This window comes from Lissotriton vulgaris, chromosome 5 (assembly GCF_964263255.1).
Source record: "Lissotriton vulgaris chromosome 5, aLisVul1.2, whole genome shotgun sequence".
NCBI classification, from domain to species: Eukaryota; Metazoa; Chordata; class Amphibia; order Caudata; family Salamandridae; genus Lissotriton; species Lissotriton vulgaris.
The window spans coordinates 1,586,402,610-1,586,428,930 of NC_141693.1; the positions used below are offsets into that span (position 1 = coordinate 1,586,402,610).

A 26,321-nucleotide genomic window follows, 5' to 3' on the forward strand; every position below is an offset into this window, starting at 1 on the left:
CAATTTCACTTTCAAGGGATTTTAATTTCGCGTTATAATTTTTATTCATGGCAGACCTAATCTTGATACATACTCCCCGTATTGTACTTTTCATAGCATCCCATCTAATAAGATCAGATGTGTCCCCTTCTTTATTAATTTGCAGGTAAGAGACAATGGCAGCTTGTATTGTGGATCTGTGTTGAGCATCGCTTAATATCTCGTCATTCAGGCGCCAAGACGTCTGACGAGGAGATGATTTGGCATTTGCAATGGACAGGGAAATACAAGAATGATCCGACATCACACGAGGCTCTATGGTGGTAGATTCTATTCTGGGTACCCCGTTCTGTGTTATGAGGATGTAGTCAATCCTGGAGTACGAGTCATGTGGTGTAGAATAAAAAGTATAATCCCTCCCTGTAGGGTTCTGGAGCCTCCATGCATCCACTAAATGAAAGCGTTCACACAGATTATTGAAGGCTCTATGAGATTTGCTTGGTTTGAAAGGGCAGTGGGAGTCCCTATCTAGCGTTGCGTCTTTTGGAAGATTAAAGTCACCACCCACTATGTGAACAGCGCTATCTGGGATATTTTCCATATGTTTATTTAGATCCTCCCAAAACTTGAGGTCACTGGTGTTAGGAGCATATATGCTCGTAACATAAAACTCCGTATTATCCTTACTTAGTTTGGCCGTAACCCACCTCCCGTCTAAACTAGCCTCAGAAGATAAAACCTCCACCTTTGATTTCTTCGCGACAAGAATCAACACCCCATTCTTTTTGTGTACAGATTCTGCACACACAACCTCACTGTAAAACTTATTCCTCAGGTGGTAAAACAGCTTAGCTTCCAGCTTTGTCTCTTGTAGCAATACAATATCGCCTTTTAACCTACGCACATAATCTAAGATTTTTTGTCTTTTGATCGGTTGGTTCAAACCTTTAACATTGAGTGAATATCTTCATTTTGTCCATATTACATACTCCCATCGAAGTATTCACAGTGTTATGTGTGAACAGTTAAAGAATGCTTCATCCGGAGAAAGACATTCATCACACCTGACCAACTACAATATGTTAATCTTTCACCTCCCCGAGACTTCGAAAGGACATATGAGTGAACATAGAGTCTATAACCCACACCACCATCAAGTGCCAGTGCAATAGTGTAAATGCAAGCAAGAAGAAGAAGAAGAATCAAACATAAAAGACATGTAACACATACCCGAACCCCCAATCCCCTCAACCCTCCACCCTCCCCACCCCACCTGTATTCAGTAGGCATGGCGATTGGAGAGAGAGTACGGTGCAGCCTCCCCGTGCCTAAACATATCCATATTAATTTGGAGCATACAAGACTATTAACATTTACTGCAATCTCGTGAGTTGTTTCTAACTATCGCAACTATAATAAACCATGCATCTAGTAACCTTGCACGTATGAAGGAATTCAAAGACTGCAAGATAAGAGACAAGCGAAACAAGGCATTACCTTCGTTTGAATGAGTAACAGAACCCACAGCATTACCAGCTGGTAAAGGTATAAAGTTATGTAATGAGGCATGCGAAAACGCATTAAACGTATTAAACGTAGTAGCTCAAGGTAGAAGAATACAAATGTGTAGACATGGATACCTTAGTCAAAGCTTTAAACCTGGGCCTTAACCTGGACCCTCAAAGTATACTGAAAAATGTGTACAATATGGAGACATATATGGAGACATGAACTCCGTAATCAAAAGCCTTAAACTTGGGCCTTAATCCGGGCCTTCAAAAGTACCATATTCGTGTGACATAATAGTCCGAACATATTCTTTTGTTCTGCTTAACAACCAGGAATAGAAAACCATTGGAAAATGCGTGTAGCAGGATGACCTTCATTTATAACCTGAGGCTGAAGCCTGATCAGCGGAGCTTTCAGGATTGTTCGTCTCCATGTCCAAGTCTTCAGGGCCATCCAGCATACGTTTCAATTTCAGTGGATCTGAAAAAATGTGTGGAGAGCCTTGAATAATCACTTGATACCTTGCCGGACCAACGAATCCATATTGGAAGCCCCTTTTCTTCAGCTGCGGTCGAAGTGCCAAGAATGCCTTCCTGACGTCCACCGTCTCTTTACTATAGTCTTGAGATATATAGACCTTAGCAGATTTCCACAAAATGTGATTGTTTTTACGCATGAAGGTAAGAATCTGTTCTACATGCTGATACCGGAGCGGTTTACAAACAATAGCTCTGGGACCCTTTTGATCCTTTGAGATCCTGGCCGGGACTCTATGGGCTCTATCAAATTCTAGTGGGTGTAGAAACGTCATGTTTGTAGCTTGGGTAAACCAGGACTCAAGAAAAGCCACGCAGCTCCCCAGTTGATCCTCTGAACCTTCCGGAATGCCAGAAATGCGTAGATTCCCCCTTCGATTCCGGTCCTCCAATTCAGCGAGTTTCCGTTTTGTTTGATCCGCTGCTATGCACAAGCGTTTAACTGCGTTGCAGGTCTTAACTTCCATATCCTCGAGTTTGCTAATCCTCGTTTCCGCCTCTAAAAGTTTTGCATTGGTGTCGCGGTTATCTTGTCTGATTGCTGCCACCTCTTCCTTTGTCGCTTTCGCCAGATCCCTGACTTCATCAAGTCTGCTAAGTATTAAATCTATTGGATCCGGGTTATCCTTCCTCCCTTTGCCAGGTGAGGGCAGATCAGACTTAAGTCTCTTTAGGCTTTTTGCTAGCTCTTTGTCTGACATGGTCATTCGTGGTGTAGACTGACTGATCGTTGACAGTGATTCCCCTGATTTGTGCCTGACCGCTATGGCGCACTTTCTTTTTCCAGCCTCCGGTATTTGTCCCTATTTGTTCCTATTTGTTCCTCCAGATGACCACTGATAAAGCAGAGACACCCAGGAGCCAGCAATCAACTTATCTGTCCGTTTATTTGATTAGATCGGGCACTGTGCTGAAGGCGCAATTCTTCATCTCAGGGTGGAAGCTTGCGTCGCCATTTTGGAATCCACCACGCGCAGCGTTAAATAGGTAATATGTGAGGAGTGGAACTCACACTCATTCGCATTGCAGTGATACAGCGTGTGGTAGGCGCAATCTCCAAGCATACATTCAGATTCTTCACTCTTTTACCAGTCTTTACCAGCTTTTACCAATCCTTGGTTGCCCATAACTTTTGCCCATTATAAGACATCAGATAATCATTTCTTCGCGTTGAGCCAGCACCCAGCCATCACAGCGTATGAAATTGTGGCAGCCCTGAAGCCTTAGCAGTATCGAAAGTAATTTGGTTGATTTGGGATCATGGCCAGTCTTCACATGCAAGATCGTTATCGAGCCTCAGGGGTCAAAATCGTCACAAAAAGCACATTTCCGCTTATTACCGATTTACCGATTTTAATGTTCAATCGTTTTTAAGCTCAATCGTTTTTAGCTCCTTTACCCCCGTGGAAACGCTGATAACATATGGGCAGAATCAATTTGTAGACCTGCAGTTCCTTACAAATGCGTTATGCCGCCATTTTGTGAGGGTGCGAGCGGTGGCTGTCTCTCGAGCTGTTTTGTTGTGCCCCCAAGCGTTTAATTTACTCACGGTTTCTTTCTCCCGCTACCCTTTTGCGCATCTCACAGTCCAGTTCGCCGCCGGAATCCTCAGAAGTCTGCCCTCATATCGAGCTGGATCCTCGATTTTCGTCTGCCGGCATCCTCGGCGGTTTGCTGGGCGGTCACGTAGCCTTCCTCCCGCCGTCCTTTACCAGAGCCCGGCAGCACCCGGAGCGGAGCTGCGAAGCTGTCAAAACCGGACTTCTCCTTCGCGTAACTCGTCGGTCGAGCGCTCTATGTGACCCGCTCACATTCCCGCGTCCGATTCTTCTGTTGTTGTCGGCGCTGGAGAGGTTTTGCTCGCTCCAGATCTAGATGACTCCTTCGGCACGAGCAGAGAGACTCAGAGAGCCGCCATCTCCCTCGGCGTCCAAACCACGCCTCCCCCTTGTGACACCATTGTTGAACAAACCCTTGATTGCTGCAAGAGATAGCATGCCCTAGTACTGCACCGGTGAGGTGACGGGTAGAATAACGCATACACAGTGCAAGTGAACTTATCACTGACGGCCCACCCTTTCTCTCCCTTTTGTGAGCCTTCAGGAGGAATCAACCACTGCAGAAGAGTCCAGGCAGACCCCCATTGAGCACCAGCTCAGAGGAGGACGAAGAAGAGTCTTCACATCCAAGCATCCTACCAAAGGCAGAAGATCCCTCACCAGAAGGAAAATAGACTTTCCCATTAGTGAAACCTAAGAGTGCCTTTCCTGATAATAAAACTACCACACTTAGAAAATATATTCAACCTCCGCGTCTGTATATCCGACCCGCCCTCCCACAATAGCATTAAAAAACGTGCTGCCAATTCCGTTCATTAGATGAGCAGCCTTCTTCAAAATGGTAGCATTACCCAGGTTCACCTGCAAAAAGCATAACAGTCCATATGCCATACCGCAAACGTTATTCAACATTTTAAACAGGTTGCTATGGTCCCTCCCATGGCAGGACAGATGCATATAGCCTGTGTTACACTACAACACTCATCATATGAGGGTAGCATAGCACTCTTGAATGTTAAGAAATATTACGAAGCGGCACAAGTCAGTGTAGTGAATCACTGGGCCTACGCAACCCTAGACGCCCTTTTATACAGACTGGATCATGCAGCATTGGGTAAGAAGAGATAGGTCCATGCCTTATGTGGCGGTAAACTGGGGGATGGCACTCCACCTGCAACCACCACAGTGGTAGCCACCTGGCGGCACTTAACAAGAGAAATTGGGTGTGAAAAAACGACTTATACAAAAAAAAACAATGTGATGGGAGACCAAATTGGGCCCTATGAACACCCTTCCGGGAGTCTGTATATGGGACTTGATAGGCCTGTCCACCCTAGCAGACATATGGGATGCAAACAGTATAGTCCCATTTGGGCATCTGAGACGGAAATATGATAGTCTCCCAGTCAGATATTCAGGTACTTACAACTCCGCCATGCGCTCGGATTGCACCTGAAGAAAAACAATGGAAGAGTCCTCCCTGGAGAGATGTCTGCCAAAGGGCCATATGACCACCAAGGCAATCGCTCTCACCTATAGAACCTTGATGGTGAACACACTGGGAGACCCGAGCAAGCTACAAGAGTGCTGGCAGGCAGATGTGGAGGACATAGACGACGAAGACTGGAGGCCTGCCTCCTTGCAACTCCCCCGTGAGGTGGCCTACAGGATCTACTACACTAGGACACTATTACACAGAATAGGACGTGCGGACCATGATAAGTGCTTGCGAGGGTGCAGGCAAATGGACCCTTCCTCTACATACTGTAGGACTGGCCGAAGCTGGGACAGTACTGACCAGGGTTACTGCCCAGGCTGGAAACCCCAGTGGATACACAAATAGATGGACAGGCACCCATGGTACTCCTGGGTTTCTGGAGGGGATCAGACATCACATCAAATCAGAAAGTGCTGGTTAACCTGAGGCTAAAAAGGTAAATATTATAGAAGTGGGGGAGGGCAGATAGACCACGAATCCAGGGCTGGGTGAAGGAAATGAATAAATATAGATCAATAGATCAAATGGGCTCCGAGGATAAAGGATGCCCTAAAATGTTTGGGAAAATATGGGATTGCTGGGACATGGGAGAAAGCTAGCCCAGCCAGGAGGGGACGCGTGGGTGTTTTACATTAGCAAGTAGCAGGATTGCGACAAAGCCAGTGAGGAACAACTTGTGTTTGTCAAGCCACCAGTAGAGATGGAATGCCACCCAGAACTGTGCCCAATGGGACTAAAAAGATACTGTGGTAACCCGAGTCGAGGGGTGGGGTGGGACCAGGGCCAGCTTTAGCACTGGTGGCACCCTGTGCGACAATGTCTGTCGGAGCCCCCCCAATGACCACCTATGCCATGGATTCCTTCACTAGCACCTTTTAACAGTGCCTCTCAAGTCTCCATAAACCTGTCCCTCATATTCATTTAGTTTTATAGCACCACTCATACCATTGTAAGGTGTTTCGAGCACCACACACACATTGCACAGAGACAATCCTATGTTTGTAAATCAGTGTATAGGAAATGTTACATCAGACAGTACGACAAGGTGTAGTGTATGAGTGACATGGCATTGATACTGGTAGGCAATATAGCTAAAGTTCGTATTCAGGAAAAACACAAATTCAGAATTTAAAACATAACATCATTGTTAGGGGTTCCCTTTCATAATAATAATTTTCTCCTACCCAAATGAACCCTTTTCACAAGACTAGGATGATTGTAGCTCTAACATATACCTTGAAGTTTGCATGCAGCTCTAGGATGAGAGTTAATAGCTCAATGTTCTACATTAGGTTTTGACTTATAAACGACAAGTAAAACAAGCATTTACAATGCAACGGTTTCGCCTTTGGAAAAGTTAGAGCTATTGGCATTGTAAATGACAAAATTTGTATTTATGTGTTGGTTTTGAAAACAGATAAATAAATGGCATTGTCATTTACATTGCCAATAGCTTAATCTCTCGCAAATGTGAGACCTATTGCACCCTACAGACGAGCTCAGCAGACAGCAATTACTACCACACACACACAGAGCCAGCCACACACACCCAGAGCCAGCCACACACACCCAGAGCCACACACACACCCAGAGCCACACACACACACACCCCCAGAGCCACACACACACACCCAGAGCTACACACACACACACCCCCAGAGCCACACACACACACCCAGAGCCACACACACACACCCAGAGCCACACACACACCCAGAGCCACACACACCCAGAGCCACACACACACCCAGAGCCACACACACACCCCCAGAGTATAATATAATAAATAATATTTATACTTTGGGGTAGTTTAAGGACAGCGGAGATCAGAATTTTTCATGCATTAGTTTGATTAATTAGGTTAGTGTATTTCCATAGGAATTACTTAGCATATGATGTTACAAACCTTTTTAAAGTTGCATTTTGTGCTAATAATGGTTTTGGTATAGCGTTTTATTGCACGGATACCAACACAGTCGGCAAAAATCTAAGGAAAAGTCTGTTTTTGAAGTAAAAAGGAGCAACAGTGAAGGGATCTGGCCAGAACGCATGGCATGTCCAGCATTAAGTGGAGGAGGGTCGGCCGCCAACAAGGTTTTAACTCTAAGCCGGGAAATCGGATAGGGGAGGGGCGTCCAGCATCGCTAGGCTTTTGGGCAACCTTGTCCACACCATGGCAAATATGCCTGGGTCTTTCATGTACCGCCTGACTGATGGAGGTAACTCACGCTGAAAGCAAAAAACTCCAAAGACAATATTTTTATATTCACCTCGACAAATAAACGTCATAAGAACTAAGGCCCCAGGCGCTGCCGCTCACGGCGATCGTGCTAAGTGCATCATTGATGCCACATTTTAAAAGGTCGAAACAAGCAATGGCGGGAGCGTGACTAGAGTGGAACTTAGAGGTCCAGTTCGCGCCGGCCCTTCACGGTACACCGAAGGTCAGGGGAGAGAGCATTCTGGAGCCAGTTAGATGTTGCACGCAAGGTATATTACAACTCTCTGCCCTCAAACTACATACACACCACAAAGTGCCTTACTTCCTGCATGCGCCAAGCTTAAAGCAGTACACAACCACCACGCTTAGCAAGAGAATGGCAACACAGGGCATCACCCACAGACACCCAAGTGTTGGTCCTGGAATCCCTAACGGAGAAGATGCATTTCTGTCAAACTGTTTTTTCCTAGTTTGTTACCAGAAATGTCACTAAGGAGGCTCTGCAGAGACTGAGGAGGTGTATGCAGAGACTGAGGAGGTGTCTGCAGAATCTGAGGGGGTGTCTGTGGAGACTGAGGAGATGTCCGCTGGACAGTCAGCACGCACCCTGCCCGCTCTCACCACTCTGTCACGCACCTCCCGCGCAACGTCACGCACACTGGCAGCCCTCCCCTCCCCTGCACAGTCACGCACCTCCACCTCCAGCACCGTCATACACACTGCCAGCCCCCACCACCCTCCCCCTACACAGTCACACACCGCCACCTCCTGCAGCAAGCCATACACCAGCTGCCATCCTTCAACCCAAACGTATCTTTAGCCCCTGCTGTTCCTTCTGCGCGCACACACTGCCTTCCCCTACTCCACCATCCACGCACCGCGACCACCCCCACCAGAAACCGCACCTCCTACAGAAGTATCTCAGCACGTGCCCTGCCTGCCCCCACACACTGTACTCCACGCACATCCACACACAGACGTCCAGCGCCTGCAGCTGTGCAGTCTCATCACACACTGTCCGCCCTCACACTCTCCCTTCCACACACTCGGGCAGTAGGGGTACGCCCCATACGAACACCACCAGCTCCTGTGCAATTCCTTTCTCTCCACAATAACGCACACTGCCAACACTTGCTGCGGGTGTGAGGTCCATCCGCACATACCTTGAGCTCACACACACACTGCAAGCCGAGGCTCTGCTGCAGAGGTGAGAGTGGCAGCAGGCTCCTCACAGCTTAGCTGCACTGCACCTTAGCAAGGACACACCCTACAGTGTCAGTGCGGTGCGCACAAGACAAGGAAGGAGGCACCGGCTTTTGAGACACACCTGCCTCGGGGGTCCACTGCTCAGCCAGTGCTCGTCAGTATTTTGAGTATAAGTCCTGTGGATGTCACTTCTGAGTGCTGCCGGCACGTGCGCTGCTGTCCCCGCACCCCGGCTCACACTCTGGGTCCGATCCAGCCTCGCACTACCTTCCCTGCCACCGGAGCGCAGAGAGTGCAGCCGGGATTCAATGTGAACGGCAACTTCAAAAGGAGGGAAGGAAAAGGATCCCTGAGTGCTGCAAACCTTGCGGGGGCTTCTAGGTGACAAGAGGACCCTTGGCGTGACTTACACAGACCCTGGCAGCACAGACACCCACAGGTCCGAAGAAGTAACGGGCGAAGCAAGGAGCACCCTGACAGATCCCACTGGAAGAAGAGGGGGCGGGGCTGATCCCTGTGGTGTGAGAGCAACAGATCCCACAGGGGAATAAGAGGGACAGACCCCAGCGAAATAAGATCATAAATATATATGTATATATATATATTATATATATCCCAGCGGAATAAGAGAAGCAGACCCCAGCGGAGTAAGAGGAATAGATCTTATAGGAAAAAGAGAAATATATCTGAACTGAACAAGGGTGGAGGAACAGATCCCTGCGGAGTAGGATAATTGATCCAAATGAAAATGCTGACGGTAGCCGGATCCCAATAGGATAGCATCGAAAGGACAGCGAGCAGGACAGCGGGAGCGACGGATCACGGCGTAGAAAGAAAGAAACAACTGGTCCCAGATCACAGCGAGACCCAATCACGACCAGATCCGAACAGACACCAGTGAGGCATCCGCGGAGCACGTGGGAAAGGGGCGTGGCCAGAAGATCTGCGACCGGGAGCAAAGACACACCCAACTTTACACGGAGCGGCGGAGGACTGTACCACCCGATCCCAGAGGAGTGCACAGGACAGATCCACTGGCGAAGGGTGGACAACGCGCGCCCCGCTTTCAGCAGTGGACAGAGCTCAGCAAGGTGGAGGAGTGAGGACAGAGCTGACCTCGGAGGCCGACTGTGGACAGAGCTGATCTCAGAGTGTGGACAGAGCTGATCTCAGAAGAGTGTGGACATAGCTGATCTCAGAGGAGTGTGGACAGAGCTGATCTCAGAGGAGTGTGCACAGAGCTGATCTCAGAGGACAGAGCGGATCTCACAGGAGGACAGAATCGATCCCAGATGAGGAATGTGGACAGAGTGGCGACGCAGAGAGGACGCAGCATGTTCCATTTTCAGTACAGTGAACAGAGCTGACTCCCGGAGAAAGTGCGGACTAAGTTGACCCCGCTTTAAGGGCAGGGGGCAGACCTTGTCCTTCTATCAGAAAAGTGGACAGAGTGCTCCAACAGTAAGGGCTGTGGACAGAGTGGACCCAGTGTCACGAGGCTTTGTTTCCAAGACAGAGTCGATTCGTGTGGAAGCACGTGGGTCGAGAAGTAGCAACTTTAAGGACAGGACAGGGAGTGTCCAATGTCAAGGATTGTCGGCGGACACTGTCCCATTTGAAGGACTGTGGGCAAAGACTGGCCCGTTTTCAGGAGTATCGGCGGAGACTGTCCAATTTCAAGGTTTGTGGACAGAGCCTGTCCCATTTCAAGACTGTGGGCATAATTGGCCAGGAATTAAAGTGTGTGCACTTCAGAGCTGGTCCAAGTGGGCGAGTTGGACAGGTTGGCACCGGCTGGTGACCCTTGCGGGAGCGCTGCCGGTCCTACTCCTGGTACGGGGCACCCCGGGTGCCAGCGCTCTGCCGGCACCTGAGGCGCAGAGGAGGTTGGCACAGGAGCACAAGAGGAGGCAGCGTCCTCCTCAGGGGGGAGCATGCGGCCCCAGCTCCCGGGGACCTGTCCTCGGCCCTCATGGGAGGAGCCCCCCAGCTGGGGGTGCTGCTGAGGGCCCCTCCTCGGGGGCCCCTCCTGCTCAGCATGATCATTCTCTGCAGCTACTTCTTCTATTGCCTCAGTGGCCCCTGCTGCGACCCCCGGGCCCCTGGGGGAGGGCCCCTCGGGGGAGGAGCGCCCGGGACGGAGGACGACGAGGAGGACTCCGAGGAAAGCGCCCCGCTGCCGGTGTTCAGCGGCCCCGGCACCAGGCGCTACCCCCAGGCCATCATCGTGGGGGTAAAGAAGGGGGGCACGCGTGCGCTGCTCGAGTTCCTGCGGATCCACCCGGAGGTGCAGGCGCTGGGGGCCGAACCCCACTTCTTCGACCGCGGCTACGAGAAGGGGTTGGACTGGTGCAGGTAAGAGAGGCTTCTAGGCGCTGCGGGTGGTGCGAGGGAGAGCATCTTCCAGGGACTGCAGGTGGTGGGGTGGGTGAGCGGGGGAGGAACGGGATGATGCGGGTTAGAGGAGCTCGAGGCGTTGGGGATGACTGTGAGCAAGTGGGACTGGACTGGGACAGGTAAGAGAAGCGAGGGGCTTCTAGGCGCTGTGGGTGGGATGCGACGCTGGAGAATGTCTTCCAGGGACTGCAGCGGATGGGTGAGCGGGAGAGGAACGGGATTTGTGCGGGTAAGATGAGCTCGAGGCGTTGGGGATGGACTGTCAGCAAGCGGGACTAGACTGGGACAGGTAAGCAAAGCGAGGGGCTTCTAGGCACTGCGGCTGGGGTGGGGGCGCGGGTGAGTGTCTTACATGTACTACAGGTGGTGGGTGAGCGGGAGAGGAACGGGACTGGTGCGGGTAGGAGATCGAGCCGCTGGGGATGGACAGGACTGTGAACGCGTAGGAGGTGGACTGGTCCAGGTAAGCGAAGCGAGGGGCTTCCAGGCGCTGCCGGTTGTTGGTAAGCAGTTGAGACTGGACTGGTGCAAGTTAGAGGAGCATGAGGCTTTGCGGCTGGAGGGTGATCAAGTGGCATTAAACGGTTCAAGAAATCGAGAGGCTTCTGGGCACTACAGGAGCGAGAGTGAGCGGGTGCAGCTGGACTGGTATAGGTAAGAGAGGGGATTTAGGCATTCTGGGGTTAGAAGGGTGAGCGCAGGGGTTTAGAGCGTTCCGGAGTGAGGTAGGGGGGGGGGTGATCCGGCTAAAAAAAAGGCTGCGGACTGGTCAGGATATTATAGTGACGTGAAGGCACCGTAAGGAAGTGAGGCGCGCGCAGCAGGTGTCTGCGAGCGCAGCTGGAAAAGTCTATGGGAGCAGACCTAAAGGGATGGACTTCGTGGCACTCGGAAGAGGTGTCTGTCAGTATAAGTAGGACTCTCTACAGAAGCATGGACCTTATGCAAGTGCCTCGAAGGGACTGACTTTGAGGTAGAAGATAGTGGGCGTCCACCAGTCAAGATAACAGGGTTTTTGGAGCAGAGGTGCAGTTAGTATCTGTCCCTGAAAGGAATGTACTTCTAGGCGCACGGAACAGGCATTTGCAAGTGCATCTAATCGGGCCTATAGGAACAGAGACGGGTACCGGTATTTAGAAAGAATGGACTTCTAGGCGCACGGAGCAGATGTCTGTGGGTAAAACGACCAGGGTCTATGGGAGCAGGGACGCAGTAGTGGTACCTGGCATGGGAGGTCCTCTAGGTGCTCGGAGCAGATGTCTGTGACAGATATTATCACGGTCTATGGGAACAGAGCGGCTTAATTAGCAACTAGACACGGAGAGCGAGGCAGCGGTAGGGGGGCGGGAACGGGAGCCGATGCAGCGGTAGGGGGGCGGGAATGGGGCACAGGAAGGCGGGTGCCGGCTCAATGCCGGACCAGATTTGGGGGCGTTCCCGAGGGCTTTTGGCTGACGTAGCGTGACGTAGCCAAAAGCCAAAAATTCTCGGGAACGCCCCCGAATCTGGTCCAGCATTGACGGACAGGCCCGTCTTCCAATGGCTAGCCTCCATTTATGGAGCTAGCCAATGAAAGACGAGGGCGTTCCTGTCTCCCGTACTGTTCTCATCAGGTTTTCGCCTGCGCAAGAAAGATGCGCAGAGCGCATCTTTTCGCCAGGCAAAACCTAAAAAGGAGCTCTCTTACAGAAGCAGTAACCCACTGACCTATTTACATTATATGCTTTTAGTTATCTGCATGGTCCACATTCTTAGCAGCAGACATTTTAACCCTCTGCTGCTACCTTAGAATGAGTCAAAACTTCCACTAGACAAACCTCCTGTCTCTTTCCAGGAAGACGATTAATCACCGGACTTCTCTTGACATTTTAATTGATGTCTGAAAGTTGCTGGAGGAGAGGAACGAGGCAGCAGGCACTTTTAAAATGATAGTACACATTTTCTACAAATGACGCCACTCCCCATGTCAACGTCCAGTGCAGTCGCCCTGACCACACCACCCTAGAGCGGGCTCTGGGTGGGATGGAGCAAGGTTTGTAGTTCTACTGTGTGTTGCTTTGATAAATAGCTTCACGGGGAACACGTTGCCACTAACAAAGTAATTCTTAAAAATCAATATAATGTTAATAAAAAAAAGATATAGGCTCTCGTGGATTAGCCCGTTTCCCTTCTGGTTCAATCAATCAATCAGGGGTTTATAAAGCGTGCTACTCACCTGCGAGGGTTTCAAGGCATTGGGGGGAGGAAGGGCAGCTCCGGATCAGTCGAAGAGACAGGTCTTGAGGTCCTTCCTAAATGTGTGCAGGGTCGGCAAGCATCTGATATTCACCGGGAGCTCGTTCCAGGTCTTGGCCGCGATGTAGGAGAAGGCTCTCCCACCTGCTTTGGTTCTGCATATGTGGGGGACCTCTGCCCGGGTGAGGTCGGCAGAGCGGAGGTTCCTCTTGGGTACGTGGAAAGAGACTCTCTCGTTGAGGTATTTGGGTCCGATGTTGTTGAGGGATTTGTTTTTTGTTTTCTTTCCAGTATAAGAATTGGCTTGGTAGTTTGGTCTGCCCTGTTCCCATGATGCACTGGGCCAGGGTCAGACTAATTTGCATGTAGCCAGGTTCTGAGCTGGGATGGTGCAGTGAGCTAAAAAACGGTGATGGATCAAGCCCTGATCTTTGGACTGGGTAAGAGTGGTCTGCTTAATTCAGACACTCTGTTCATCACCACCCCCTTTTCTGAATCGTTTTGTCCACCATAAGCGTGGAAGGGTATACTCAGATGTGAGTCCCTTGCTCACTGCACCATCAGGATTCAAGCAAGCCGGGCCGAAGACGGCTGAAATGCCAGAAACCGGTCCCCGGAAGCTTGTTTCCTTCCCAGTATAAGAATTGGCTTGGTAGTTTGGTCTGCCCTGTTCCCATGATGCACTGGGCCAGGGACAGACTAATTTGCATGTAGCCAGGTTCTGAGCTGGGATGGTGCAGTGAGCTAAAAAACAGTGATGGATCAAGCCCTGATCTTTGGACTGGGTAGGAGTGTTCTGCCTAATTCAGATACTCTGTCCATCACCACCCCCTTTTCTGAATCGTTTTGTCCACCATAGGCGTTGAAGGGTATACTCAGATGTGAGTCCCTTGCTCACTGCACCATCAGGATTCAAGCAAGCCGGGCCGAAGACGGCTGAAATGCCAGAAACCGGTCCCCGGAAGCTTGTTTCCTTCCCAGTATAAGAATTGGCTTGGTAGTTTGGTCTGCCCTGTTCCCATGATGCACTGGGCCAGGGACAGACTAATTTGCATGTAGCCAGGTTCTGAGCTGGGATGGTGCAGTGAGCTAAAAAACGGTGATGGATCAAGCCCTGATCTTTGGACTGGGTAGGAGTGTTCTGCTTAATACAGATACTCTATCCATCACCACCCCCTTTTCTGAATCGTTTTGTCCACCATAAGCGTGGAAGGGTATACTCAGATGTGAGTCCCTTGCTCACTGCACCATCAGGATTCAAGCAAGCCGGGCCGAAGACGGCTGAAATGCCAGAAACCGGTCCCCGGAAGCTTGTTTCCTTCCCAGTATCCCCTTCCTGGTTCTTTTTGCTTTATTAGGAAATTTTCTATGAAATTCTTTGTTTAATCTGGGTGCATGTACAAAAGAAGTGGGTTGCCATGACATATCCGATGCATTATAACCATGGGCAATGGTATGATGTGATTCTGCAGCTGTAGCATTTCCAGCGTAGTTATGAATTTGCTGCTCTTGCCGAAATATTTTATTTTGCTCAAACGGTTCAAAAGTTACTAAACCGCCGTCACATGTGTTAGTGCACAAAAACAGTCGCTTCGTAAAGGTTAACTGATCACCTTTCTGTTGCTGATTGCTGTATTTAGGTATTAAACTGACATTATTCGGATTAAACATTTGTCCAGAAAATGTTTACGTTTGCAAAAATGGCAAATCAGTGATTAATACTGAAAGTAAATATTCCAATTTATGGTGAATAATTTGCCTTTTCTCGCAGCATAATTTAGTCAACCTTGTTTCATAATTTAGTCAATAGCGGCTGGCAGGGATAAAGGGGGAGGGTGGAAAGTGGGTGGGTAAGGGGGATTATAAAAAAAAACATACTTTCACGTCTCTCCTTGGAAATGGAACAGGAAGGAGGCAACTAGCCTCTCCTGACCAATCACAAAGCTGCAATGCAACCTGGTAATTGATAAGCACCCAGGCTCCCCTGACCAATCACAATTCTGCAACGCAGAGTTGTGATTGGTCTGAGCGCCTTGGTTCGGTGCTCAGCCAGGGACTGGGAGCCTGGGCATGTTCTCCACGCAGGCAGTAATCCAGCCTGAATGGAGAAAATACGAAGTGTGCATGACTGTTTGACTGGCCCTACGAACAGAGCATCCCGCCCCGCCCACTCACATAAAGCTGCCAGCAGGACAAAATAAAATGATAATAACATTACGTTATTATAATTTTATTTTTCCTTTCTTTCACTGCTACAAAGCAGTGGGGCGACGCACTAAATGTAGTCCTCCCCTGTGACATAATTCCAGTAGCTAGCTCTGATCATAACTTTCTATGCTATGAGGTACTGAAGAAGTCGTTTCTAATTGTGAAACATCAAATTGCCTCTATCTCAAATTCTTGTTGACCCAGTGCTGCTATCAGTGCAGGTCTGGCCTGTTGATTACCCTGTACTAGTTTAATCCTGGAGACATGGAATACAGAGCACACCTTCCAGCGTTCTGGGAGTTTAAGTCTGACAGCTGCAGGACCCATTACTTCCAATATGGCAAATGGCATAAAAGTGAGGAGAACATTTTAGGTGTGACAAGGGAATGACTAAAATGATTTGATTTAGCTGATAACCAAACCTGTTGCCCTTTAATTATTTTAAGATCACACATTTCTTATAATAAGCCTTAGCCTTAAGTAAATTGTGAACCTTTGATTGATGGACTATGGAAAAGGATTGTAACAAAGACTGAACATATGGGGCATTAATCGATGTAAATATGGATGGACTCTTTCTAGGATGAAACCAGTATGTGCAGAAAAATGTTTTAAAAAAACAGAGAGCTATGCAGAGACTCTGCCGGGGGTATTTCAGAGGCCCAAAGACCCGGCTTATCAGCAGAACACAGCATAAGATATTGCTCTATGATTCTACGAGTCTCTCAGCCTGTCCATCAGAGGATGATAACTGGTTATTTTGAAAATAACTGTGCTGAACTATTTCAAGAGAGCTCTCAAATTACAGACATAAACTGAGTTCTTCTGTCAATTATGATAGATTCAGGTCGGTCATGAAGGCTATTTCTTAGAGGAACTATCTGGCTAATTTGACTGCTGTAGTAATTTGGGTAATTGAACCAAATGTGCAAGTTTAGCTTATTAATTACCCCACTATCCAAAGATTTGTACTCCCTCGAGAAATAGGAAGTCTACTACAAAGTCCATACAAATTCCAAACCAAGTTTGCTAAATGTCAGAAGAGGGTGTACCAACTGTACTGTTCGTTTGGATGCTACCTTATTCTGTGCACAAGTCGCATGGTTTTTTATGGAAGACTCAACTGTTTTCTTTACAGTATGCCTCCAAAGAGTCAGTGAAACCAGGTCTTCAGTTTATTTCATTGTTGGGTGACCTACCCAAGAGGTTTCCTGACACAAGTTGACAAGCCTGTAATTCCTCATCACGAAGTCTTTCTTCATGAAACAATCATCAATGTCTATTTTTACTTGCTCAATACTTTTCGTGTTATCAACGTTCTTGACATAATCTTTTTCTTCTTGTCGTGTCTGCGAGAGTATCTGATTTTTTAATCAAAATAGGGTTTTCTGTAAGATTGTTGGAGGGCCGTCAGATGGATGTTCTTTTTTTCTTCTGTGGCGTGATAATGTATATGCTTTTCCTTGCTGAGATTCTGATCTATAAGTGATGGTATATTTAAAGTGTGAAAAGGAGACAGACTACTTAGCACGTCTAGTGTTCGTATTTTTCAAGAAACGCAAGTTTTTGTGATCTGTTCTTACTGTGATGGATATGGTGAACCTTCAAAATAATGTCTCCAGTGTGCATAAGCTTCCTTAGGGCCAGAAGTTTGCTGTTATAGATGGTATCTTTTTCTTCGGGAGCAAACAGGGCATATGAGAAATATGTGGGCGGATGTACATTATGAGTTTCTGGATGTTCTTGTAATAGAATGGCATGAACCGCAAAGAGGAGGTATCAGTTTCTATTAAAAAAAAGTCGGATGTGGCTATAAAGGATGTCTGTAACTTTTCTGTTCTTCCCAAAGGATGATTTGTCTTGGTAAACTCAATTATTAGTTGTATGATCTGAAAGAAATTTCCAATAAATGCCTGTGAAAAAACAGGCAAATCATCAAGAAATTGTTTGGCCCCGGCCAGTCCACCGCTGCTTTCACTTCCTCTGAATGCATCTGAATTCCCTGATCAGATATTATGACACATTGACACAGTGTCAGTCTTGAATATGCATTTTTCCAACTTTTGCATTAAAGGTCATCATTCCAAATGGCAAGAGGACTTCTCAGAGATGTCGTCAATGCTCTTGATTAGTCTGTGAAAAAAAGAGTATGTTAGTGATATAAATCATAAACCATAAATGTATCTAATATATCTCTAATTAAAACATTTACAAAATGCTGGAAGGCTGGTGTTGCAGAAGCCAAAAGGCATCACTAAATATTCATAATGCCTATATTTAGTATTGAATGTTCTCTTTCACTCATGTCTCTCTGTCACGGACTAAATCATAGGCTCCTCTGAGATCTAGTTTGGATAAGGCTTTGTCAGGTTCTTGCTTGACCCAGATGGTCAGAGATGAGGGGAGAAGATGTCTATAGAAGATGGGGATCACATTCAGCCTTCTATGGATTTTGAAAGGTCTATATTCACCATTCAGCCCAGGTATAACAAATATATGTGTCCCTGCCAGAGAAACAGAATGTTATAAAAATATTTTGGCTAAATTCTCTTCAAGTATTCTTTCAACACCAAGTCCTCCTTGGGACTCAAAGGGTAAATCTGAGGGACCTCCTGGTTGGAGATTGATAGCATAGTCATATGTATTATGAGGCGGTAATGGATCCATCCAATCCCTCCTTGCTAAACACCCATTGGCTCCTCTGTTTGTTCTTGACCAGCACATCATGTCAGTGAGTTAACTGTAGGTCTTAACCAACACATTTGTTTGCAGTATTCTGATCCCAGGAGGAGGTATTTTTGATGCCAAATAATTACAGGATTATGTGATGTTAATCAGATCGTTCTCAACATGATGTGAAACATGAGGGAAGAAAGGACATCCAAAATTATGATTTGAACATTCCCATTGTCTGTTGTAATCAGGACTGGATTGATTTCCAGCTGTACATCTTCAGACACCAAGAGTGTTCCACCTATCCCCAGGACTGCTACTGCTTTAGCCGGGTCTCGTGGCTTAGTGGACTTAAGCGTCCACCTCAGGGGCCTGTGTTCAACCTTATGGTCACAGGTTCAAATCCTGGCGGTTTCACTCAGCCTTTCATCCATCTGAGGTCAATAAAGTGAGTACCGTTGAGTTGGGTAACAATAAACATCTGTCATTCAGCGCCAAGATACCGTTCTGGGTGAACGTGCACTTTATAAATACACTTTATGTAATGCTAGTGTCTTTTGAACCAGTGGAATGGCTTTTCAGAAAGTTCCTATTCATGAAAGAGCCTGATGCTCTACAGTCTATTAAGGCTAAGAATGTTATTGGAACTTGCGGAGTAGTAATACAGAGCCACGGATAAAAATGAGTTCTCTTTACTCAAAATATTTTAGATTAAGATAGGCTTGTCCGGGGTTTACGCTTCAGAGACAAGCTTGATAGTTTCTCTGCAACAAAGAACAATTCTATATGAAATGACCACAAAATAAGCATAATCTTTCTTTCTTTTGCGTGCACTCCAGCAAAATTGTAATTTAATTCACTTTAAAATCACCTCTCACTTTCCAGCAAACTAAACACCAATTGTGCTATAAGATTAAGCAGCAGTTTGTCAGAAGATATTTTGGGATTGCCTGAATGGGTCTGTATGACCACATGGTCCATGGCTGCTCGAGAAGAGATTCAAAGGCATCTGGAGCCTGGAACAATGGCCTAGTCAGCTGTAAGAAGGAGCGGGACAAGGGGCTCCGAAAACCAGCCCCTGAAGTTCGAGGTTGCCAAGGCACCTGAGGAGGATGCCCCATAGCCAACAGGGGAGGACATTGCCACCCTGAGTGACCTGCTTGAGCTTGCTGGTTGGTCAGTTGAGGGTGGGCCCACCTAGGAAGAATTCTGCAAGGCGCAAAAAGAGTGCCCTCATACTAGAGTGCTCTAGACAGTAAGCTGAGGCCCAGGCAACGGGTGATGCCTCTCGAGATCACCTGATCTATTTGGAGAATAACCTCCTACCTAGTGTGCCTAAGGCTCCCAGATCTGGGGTAGCTCATGTGTTGGTGATCACCTTGTGTTACAGGACCTTCCTACTGGGTTTGGCTGACAACATATTCCCGGCAGGTCACTTTGGCTGATACAAGACCTTTGCCAGACTTGTTGCCCACTTCTATTGACCGGGGAACAATACAGCATCAGATGCATTCTGTAGGTCCTGTCCAACCTGCCAGGCCAGAGGGAAGTGAGGGAAAGATCTCAAGGCTCCCCTGACCCCATTACCTGTTGTTGGCACCCCCTTTGAGAAGGTAGGCATCAACATTGTTGAACCCGTGGACCCCAAGACAGCTTTGGGCAACAGGTTCACCGTGGTCTTGGTGGACCATGTCATTGGCTACTCAGAGGCTGAAGTTGGTGACAGAATTTTACCCATGTGGGAATCCCCAAAGAGAAAGTGTCTGACAGATGCTCTACCTTCAAGTCAGCATACATGAGTCCTTGTGGAATGAGTGTGGGGCAACTTATAAGTTCTACACACTACCACCCCAAACCAACGGTCTTGTGGAGAGATTCAACAAGACCTCAAAAGGCATGATAAAGGGCATACCTGGCATGATAATGAGCCTATCTGAGCCTATGAGGCTTAAGTGAAATGTCCTCCTTCCATGCCTTCTCTTTGTCTACAGGGAGATGCCACAGAAGGGAGTGGGATTTAGCCCCTTTGAACTCTTCGATGGACACCCTGTCCAGGGAACTGTTGGCCTTGTAAAAGATAGGTGGGTGAAAGCTTCCAGGAAGCCCCCTCAGCATGTGGTTAGCTACATGTTGGCCCTCCGCAACCAGATGCACCGCCTCTGGAAAAAGACAAAAAGTAAACTTGAGGCCAGTCAAAAGTTTGAGAGACCCTGGTATGACTAGAAGTCCACTCTCATAGAGTTTCAGCCTTGCCAGAAGGAACCCTGAGCTCTCTAGGATCACTGGACAGGCCCATATGAGGTAAAGGAGTGGAAAGGGGAGTCCACCTCCCTGGTAGATCTCAAGACCCCTAAGAACTCCTTAAGGGTACTGCCTGTGAACTGCCTCAAACCCCTCTTTGAGAGATCCGAAAAGAACATGCTACTGGTGACAGATGAGGGAGTGGGAGAGGAGAGCTAGCCTCTCTCTGACCTCCTATACACCCAGGAACATGATGGGTAATTGAAAGATATCAACCTCTCCCCTACACTGACTGCAGAACAGCAGAGTAACTGTTACCAGTTGTTGGGACAGTTCACTTCTCTGTTCTCCCTCACCCCTGCACTCACACGCCTGTGCATTCATGACATTGATACTGGAGACAGTCCACCTGTTAAGAACACATTTTACAGGTTGCCAAATAAGGTGAGTACCAGTACAAAGGGGGAGTCTCCAAGATGCTGGTGTTAGGGATGATTGAGCCCTCTAGCAGTCCCTGGACCTTCCCTTTGGTGCTGGTACCCATGGCTGCCCCACCGGGAGCTACTCCAGAATTTACGTTCTGTGTGGACTACCGGGGTCTCAGCTGTATCACAAAAAATGAAGCCCATCACTCGAGCTGATGAGGTCATAGACATGCTTGGAGCTGTCAAGTTCCTCAGTACTTTTGATTCAACAGCAGGGTACTGGCAGATCGCTCTGACTGAAGGGGCCACTTTCAGTTTCGGATGATGATCTTTGGTTTGAAGAATTCCCCTGCAACCTTTCAGAGGCTGGCCAATTGGGTCCTAACTGGGAAGGAGGCATACTCTGCCGCCATCCGTTTACCTTTTTTTGGGCATTCTCTGTCGCCTACCAGGACAACTTCGCTGTTTACAGCTCCAGCTGGGAGGTTCACCTGTATCACCTACAGTAGGTGCTTCTGGCCCTGCAGCAGGCAGGCCTAACTACCAAGGCAAGTAAGGGCCAGATGGGCAGGGTACCCTGGTTTATCTGGGCCACATAGGTGCATGGTGCAGCCACAGCAGGCCAAAATTGAGACTATCCTGGCCTGGCAACGCCCTAAAACACAGACTGAAGTGAGTGCCTTCCTGGACCTCACAGGATACTGTAGGAGGTTTGTTAAGGGATATAGCACCATTATTGCCCCCTTAACAGAGCAGAATTCAAATAAGCAGCCTAGACAGGTGATCTGGACAGAGGCCTGCCAGAAAGCCCTCAAGGAGGCCATGTATACAGCACCCGTGCTCAAAACTCCTGACTTCTCTAATAAGTTCATAGTGCAGACAGATGCTTTAGAGCATAGAATAGGGGATGTCTTAGCACAGTTAAAAGAGGAGGGCCTAGACTAACCAGTAGCCTTTATTAGAAGGAGGTTACTTCCATGGGAAAAGAGGTGGAGTGCAGTTGAGAGGGAGGCTTTTGCTGTGGTCTGGGCACTGAAGAAGCTGAGACCATACCAGTTTGGGACTCATTTCTGGGTTCAGACAGACCACAGGCCCCTCAGGTGGCTCATGCAAATGAAGGGGGGAAATTCCAAACTGTTGAGGTGGTCTATCTCTGTACAGGGAATGGACTCGCTGATGGTCTATTAAGGCTCTTTGCCTTAGTAATGAGAACTCCCAAGAGGTTGGGGATTTCTCCCTATTTTGCACTGGGGGAACACATGTTAGACCTGTCAGCCTTGGGGTGGTCTTTTCCTCCAACTTTTTGCCTTCCTCCTCCATTTTGTATGATCTTGTTTATCCTGGCCTTAGGACTCTTAACACTTTACCACTGCTAACCAGTGCTAAAGTGCATGTGTTCTCCCCTATAAAATATGGTATTATTGGCTCATACCCAATTGGCATAGGTATTTTACTTGTAAGTCCCTAATAAAGTGCAATACATGTGCCCAGGGCCTGTAAATTAAAAGCTGCTAGAGGGCCTGCAGCACAGATTGTGCCAACCACTTACATGGCCTTTTTAACATGGCTCAGGCCTGCCATTGCAGAGTCTGTGTGTGCCGTTTAAACTGCCATTTCAACCTGGCGAAATAAGCCTATTGCCAGGCTCAAACTTTCCTTTTTAATACATAGAAGTCATCCCTATGGTAGGCGCAGGAGAGCACAGAGGGCAGGGTGCAATGTACTTAAAAAGCAGGCCATCTAATTTCAAACTTTACATGTCCTGTAAAATTAAATTTGTTTTTCACCACTGCAAGCCCGATATATCCCATATGATATCACTGGGATTACCTTATTACATTTTATAAGTGCAATTTTCAAATGGGAAGATATCACTGGTTCAAGTTTAGTGTTTTGGGAATCCTAATTTAAAATCCTAATTTATGGTGAAGTTGGATTTTAAATTACAATTCTGAAAATGCTACTTTTAGAACATTGGTATTTTTGTCACTTAGCCATTTAGTGCCTGCAGCTTGTTTCTTTTCAAGTGACCAGGTGTAGCTGAAAGCTGGGCTTTGCGTATTCCTCCTAGACTGCCACAAACGGTAGGAGTTTATACGTGTGACTGAGTGGGCCATCACTGGCAGGATGAGAAGCCTTACTTACACTTGAATAGGCTGTGTCCAGTCCCCACACAAAAGGCTGCGTACTCCCTGTAGTTAGTCTGGAGCTAGGACAGGGAAGGTAGGACATTGTGGACTTCAAGGGCATGCCTCTAGAAGTAACTTCCCAATTCAAAGGCAACTGTGTATAAAAGAAGGACCTCAGACACCACCACTTGAATATGCTTCAGGATCGTGGATACTCTGTGAGGAAGAAGGACTGCTGTGCTTCTAAAGGACTGCCTATCTGCTAGACTGCACTCTGCTTGACGTCTGTTTTGCTGTGCTGACCTGCTGCTTGCTGCCCTCTTGCCTGGGTGAGAAGGACTGGACCTGCATCTCTTGAACACAGAACCCAGAGTGACTCCAAGGACTAGTTAGCTGGCCTCCTGAACTAAAGCCTCAGGGACATAACAAGATTCCAACCATTTTGCATCTGCACCTGGACTCTGGCATCTGTGAGTCTGCTATACCAAGTGTTGCTACCCTAGTAGTGGACCCTTGAAAGTGGGCCTAAAGTGCTTGCCAGCGCAACTGAAGCATCTTTTCTACTGAGCGACGCATCCCCGAGCAGAACTGATGCATCTTCTCGGCTGAGTGGGGCATCCCTGAGCAGAATTGACTCATTGCAGCTGCTGCTTTGATCGGACCCTTTGCAAAGACCTGAATCGCCCATTGCAGTCCTGGTAACCAACGCATCGTGGTGCATCCACAGCCCAGGTCGTTGCAGCTCTTGTCGACGCCACCCTTCACCATGATAATGGACTCCGCATTGCATCCTTGCAGCTCCTCGGGACCAACCCATAACCAGCTGCATGCTGCATCCCTGATACTGGACTGCACATTGCAAGCCCTGTCAACTGGATTCTCGATAGAGACACTGCAGCCTCACCACATCTCTGTAATGATGCATTGCTTTGGCTGCACAGCCCATCTTCGACACGGATCAACGCAACACTCCACAACCTGGATTTAAGGTACTCTGTTTAGGGGGCTCTAACGGGTCCTTGTACCCAGCTTGCGCTCCATTGCGGGTGGCCTGAACTTGTGACTTTGGATTTTGTGTTGTTGTGGTCTTGCTTTAATTATTAACACTTTCTCTATCTAAACCTATTGTGGGCTCTTTTGTGATGTATTTTCACCGTGCTACTGTTTGAAGTGCTGCCCAAATACTTTACATAGTGCCTCTAAGTTAAGCCTGACCGCTTTGTGCCAAGCGACCAAGGGGGAGAGTAAAGGCTAATTTGGGGATTGCTTGTGCCATACCCTGACAAGGATTGTGGTTGGTGCGTGACCAGGATTTACACCATAGTCAACTAACAACCCAATTTCTTACACTTGTGTAGTCAGAAGGGACTTTATACAAACTGGTTCCCCCATCTATATCGGCGAATGTAGTGAGGCCAGTGAAAGCAGACGAGACACTGTACTTCCTCATCGAACGATGCACCAGTTCCGGCAGAGGCAGACTAGATTGCGCAAAGCTAGTGCCTTCGACCCCGTCAGCAAATATACAGGCTTTACGTTTTACCCTGATATGACTTTCTCAGTCCCAGAGAGAGTTTAGCACGTGGTGCCTGTACAGATGCTGATGAGGGCAGAGGAGGGTAGAGGGGACTGATGTGTACAAAGTCCCATTAGCTCACATGGCGGTGGCAGGTTTGTACCCAGTCCTTCAGGATCTCCACTCTGAGCTCCTTTCCAGCTCACTCCCTCTCAGAGAGGGCTGACACTGACCCTGCCGGCCTCACCTTACCCACCTGGCTGGGGAAGAGTTCACTCAGCTCTGTGAAGTAGCCTCTTCCTCTCCACCCAGAAACGTGGGCAGCAGCTGCAGGCGCATCGCTGCCATGTCTTCCTCTTGTTTGTGTGTGACGTTTGAATGACAATTTCTCATAAGTACAGTAGCTATTTCGATGATAAGTGTAAAATGATAGATATAATGTGTAAAGTGATCCTTTTGTGCAGTGAAATCGTCTGCAATTGGCATGAAAACACCAGCAGTTCTCAGGAAGTGCTTATGCAGTGTCACTAGCCAACTTCCTTTTTTGACATGATCACCATGGAAACGTCACTGGAAAGACATATCTCTGCCTCCTCTTTCAGCTCTGTACTGGCCTCAGAGCTAGCTGGTAAAACAGCCATCAATGCTCCTACCTATAAATGCCACCTGCTAATGCGGACTTGTCTGAGGTGCTTGAGCAGCGACATGAGTGCAGAAACAGTAGGTAGGGCCGCTGCAATTTATTATCATGCAAGTCCTGACATAAGTGTGGGGCCCCGGGGGAGGGGGGGGCGAGGAGCATTTAATTATACTCACATCCGGAAAGATCACAGCCAGGAAATGCCTTTACAGGTAAGTGCGAAGTAAATGTTGTCATGGAATCACGTATGAAATTAAATTATAACGTCTAATTCTCATCTGCCAACGAAACTGTCATGCGTGACACAGCCATTCGTGTTTTTAAGCCACAGTCACGTTGCATTTTAGGGCTTGTGTTTTTTCTTTAAAATTGCAAGAATCAGCAGAAAAATCATAGCTTGCAAAGTTGATTAGAAAGCTTTATAGGCACAAGGGGCCCATGTGAAGCCAAGGGCATTCGTTCTTACGTTATTTCGCTATATAATATTCTACATGGTAGGCGCGCTCTAAGAGTAACCCTTGACGGAGCCGGAAACCCCTTCAGCCAAAAGAACAGTCAGAAACCCACTTCCTGTCACCTAGCTGACTAACGCAGAGTAACCAGTGGTCGAAGTGTGTGTGTGTGTGTGTGGGGGGGGGGGGGGGCAATGTAGGGGAACTGTGGGCAGAGAATCAGAGGGCGGGAATGACCTGCTTGACACCTGTTTTGCTGTGCTGACCTGCTGCTTGCTGCCCTCTTGCCTGGGTGAGAAGGACTGGACCTGCATCTCTTGAACACAGAACCCAGAGTGACTCCAAGGACTAGTTAGCTGGCCTCCTGAACTAAAGCCTCAGGGACATAACAAGATTCCAACCATTTTGCATCTGCACCTGGACTCTGGCATCTGTGGGCAGAGAATCAGAGGGCGGGAATGACCTGCGGATTGGGTCAGTAGGTGAAGTCAGAGGTGTATCCAGAAAGAGCAAAATATCCCCATTTTTAATAATTGTTTTGGTATTTCACTGACCAGTTACAACTTATTACATTATTTAATTCAACCTTGGATGCACGTTTATTAAAAGTTTAGTATGAGTTATTGACATTAAAATACATCCACAAAGTGGGATACGTTTCCAATCACAGTGTCCCAAATGCGCTTAAAAGTGGAATCACAAGCTATTTGTCTCCGAGCCATGCTGTTTCTGTCATCAGCAATTTTCCTCCCCTTTTCCACAAGAGCAGTTCCAACATGAATTGCAAAATATCCTAGTTTGCAAATGTATGCCACATAATTATGGCTCTGCCATATTTGCTACATAATACATCATCTGCTGCATAATTGGACGATTTAAACTAATAAATTGTTTGTA

General features: G+C 47.8%; 1 protein-coding gene across 1 annotated transcript in view; it reads left to right on the forward strand.

The window, feature by feature from the left end:
• Positions 1–24,945: 24,945 nt before the first annotated feature.
• LOC147716743 (dehydrogenase/reductase SDR family member 4-like) overlaps positions 24,946–26,321 on the forward strand; it is a 247,875-nt gene continuing 246,499 nt past the window's right edge. The window contains exon 1 of the mRNA XM_086923680.1: positions 24,946–25,056. Within this exon, the coding sequence (XP_086779806.1) occupies positions 24,992–25,056 (65 nt within the window). The 5' untranslated portion in view covers positions 24,946–24,991. The remainder of the gene's footprint in view (positions 25,057–26,321) is intronic.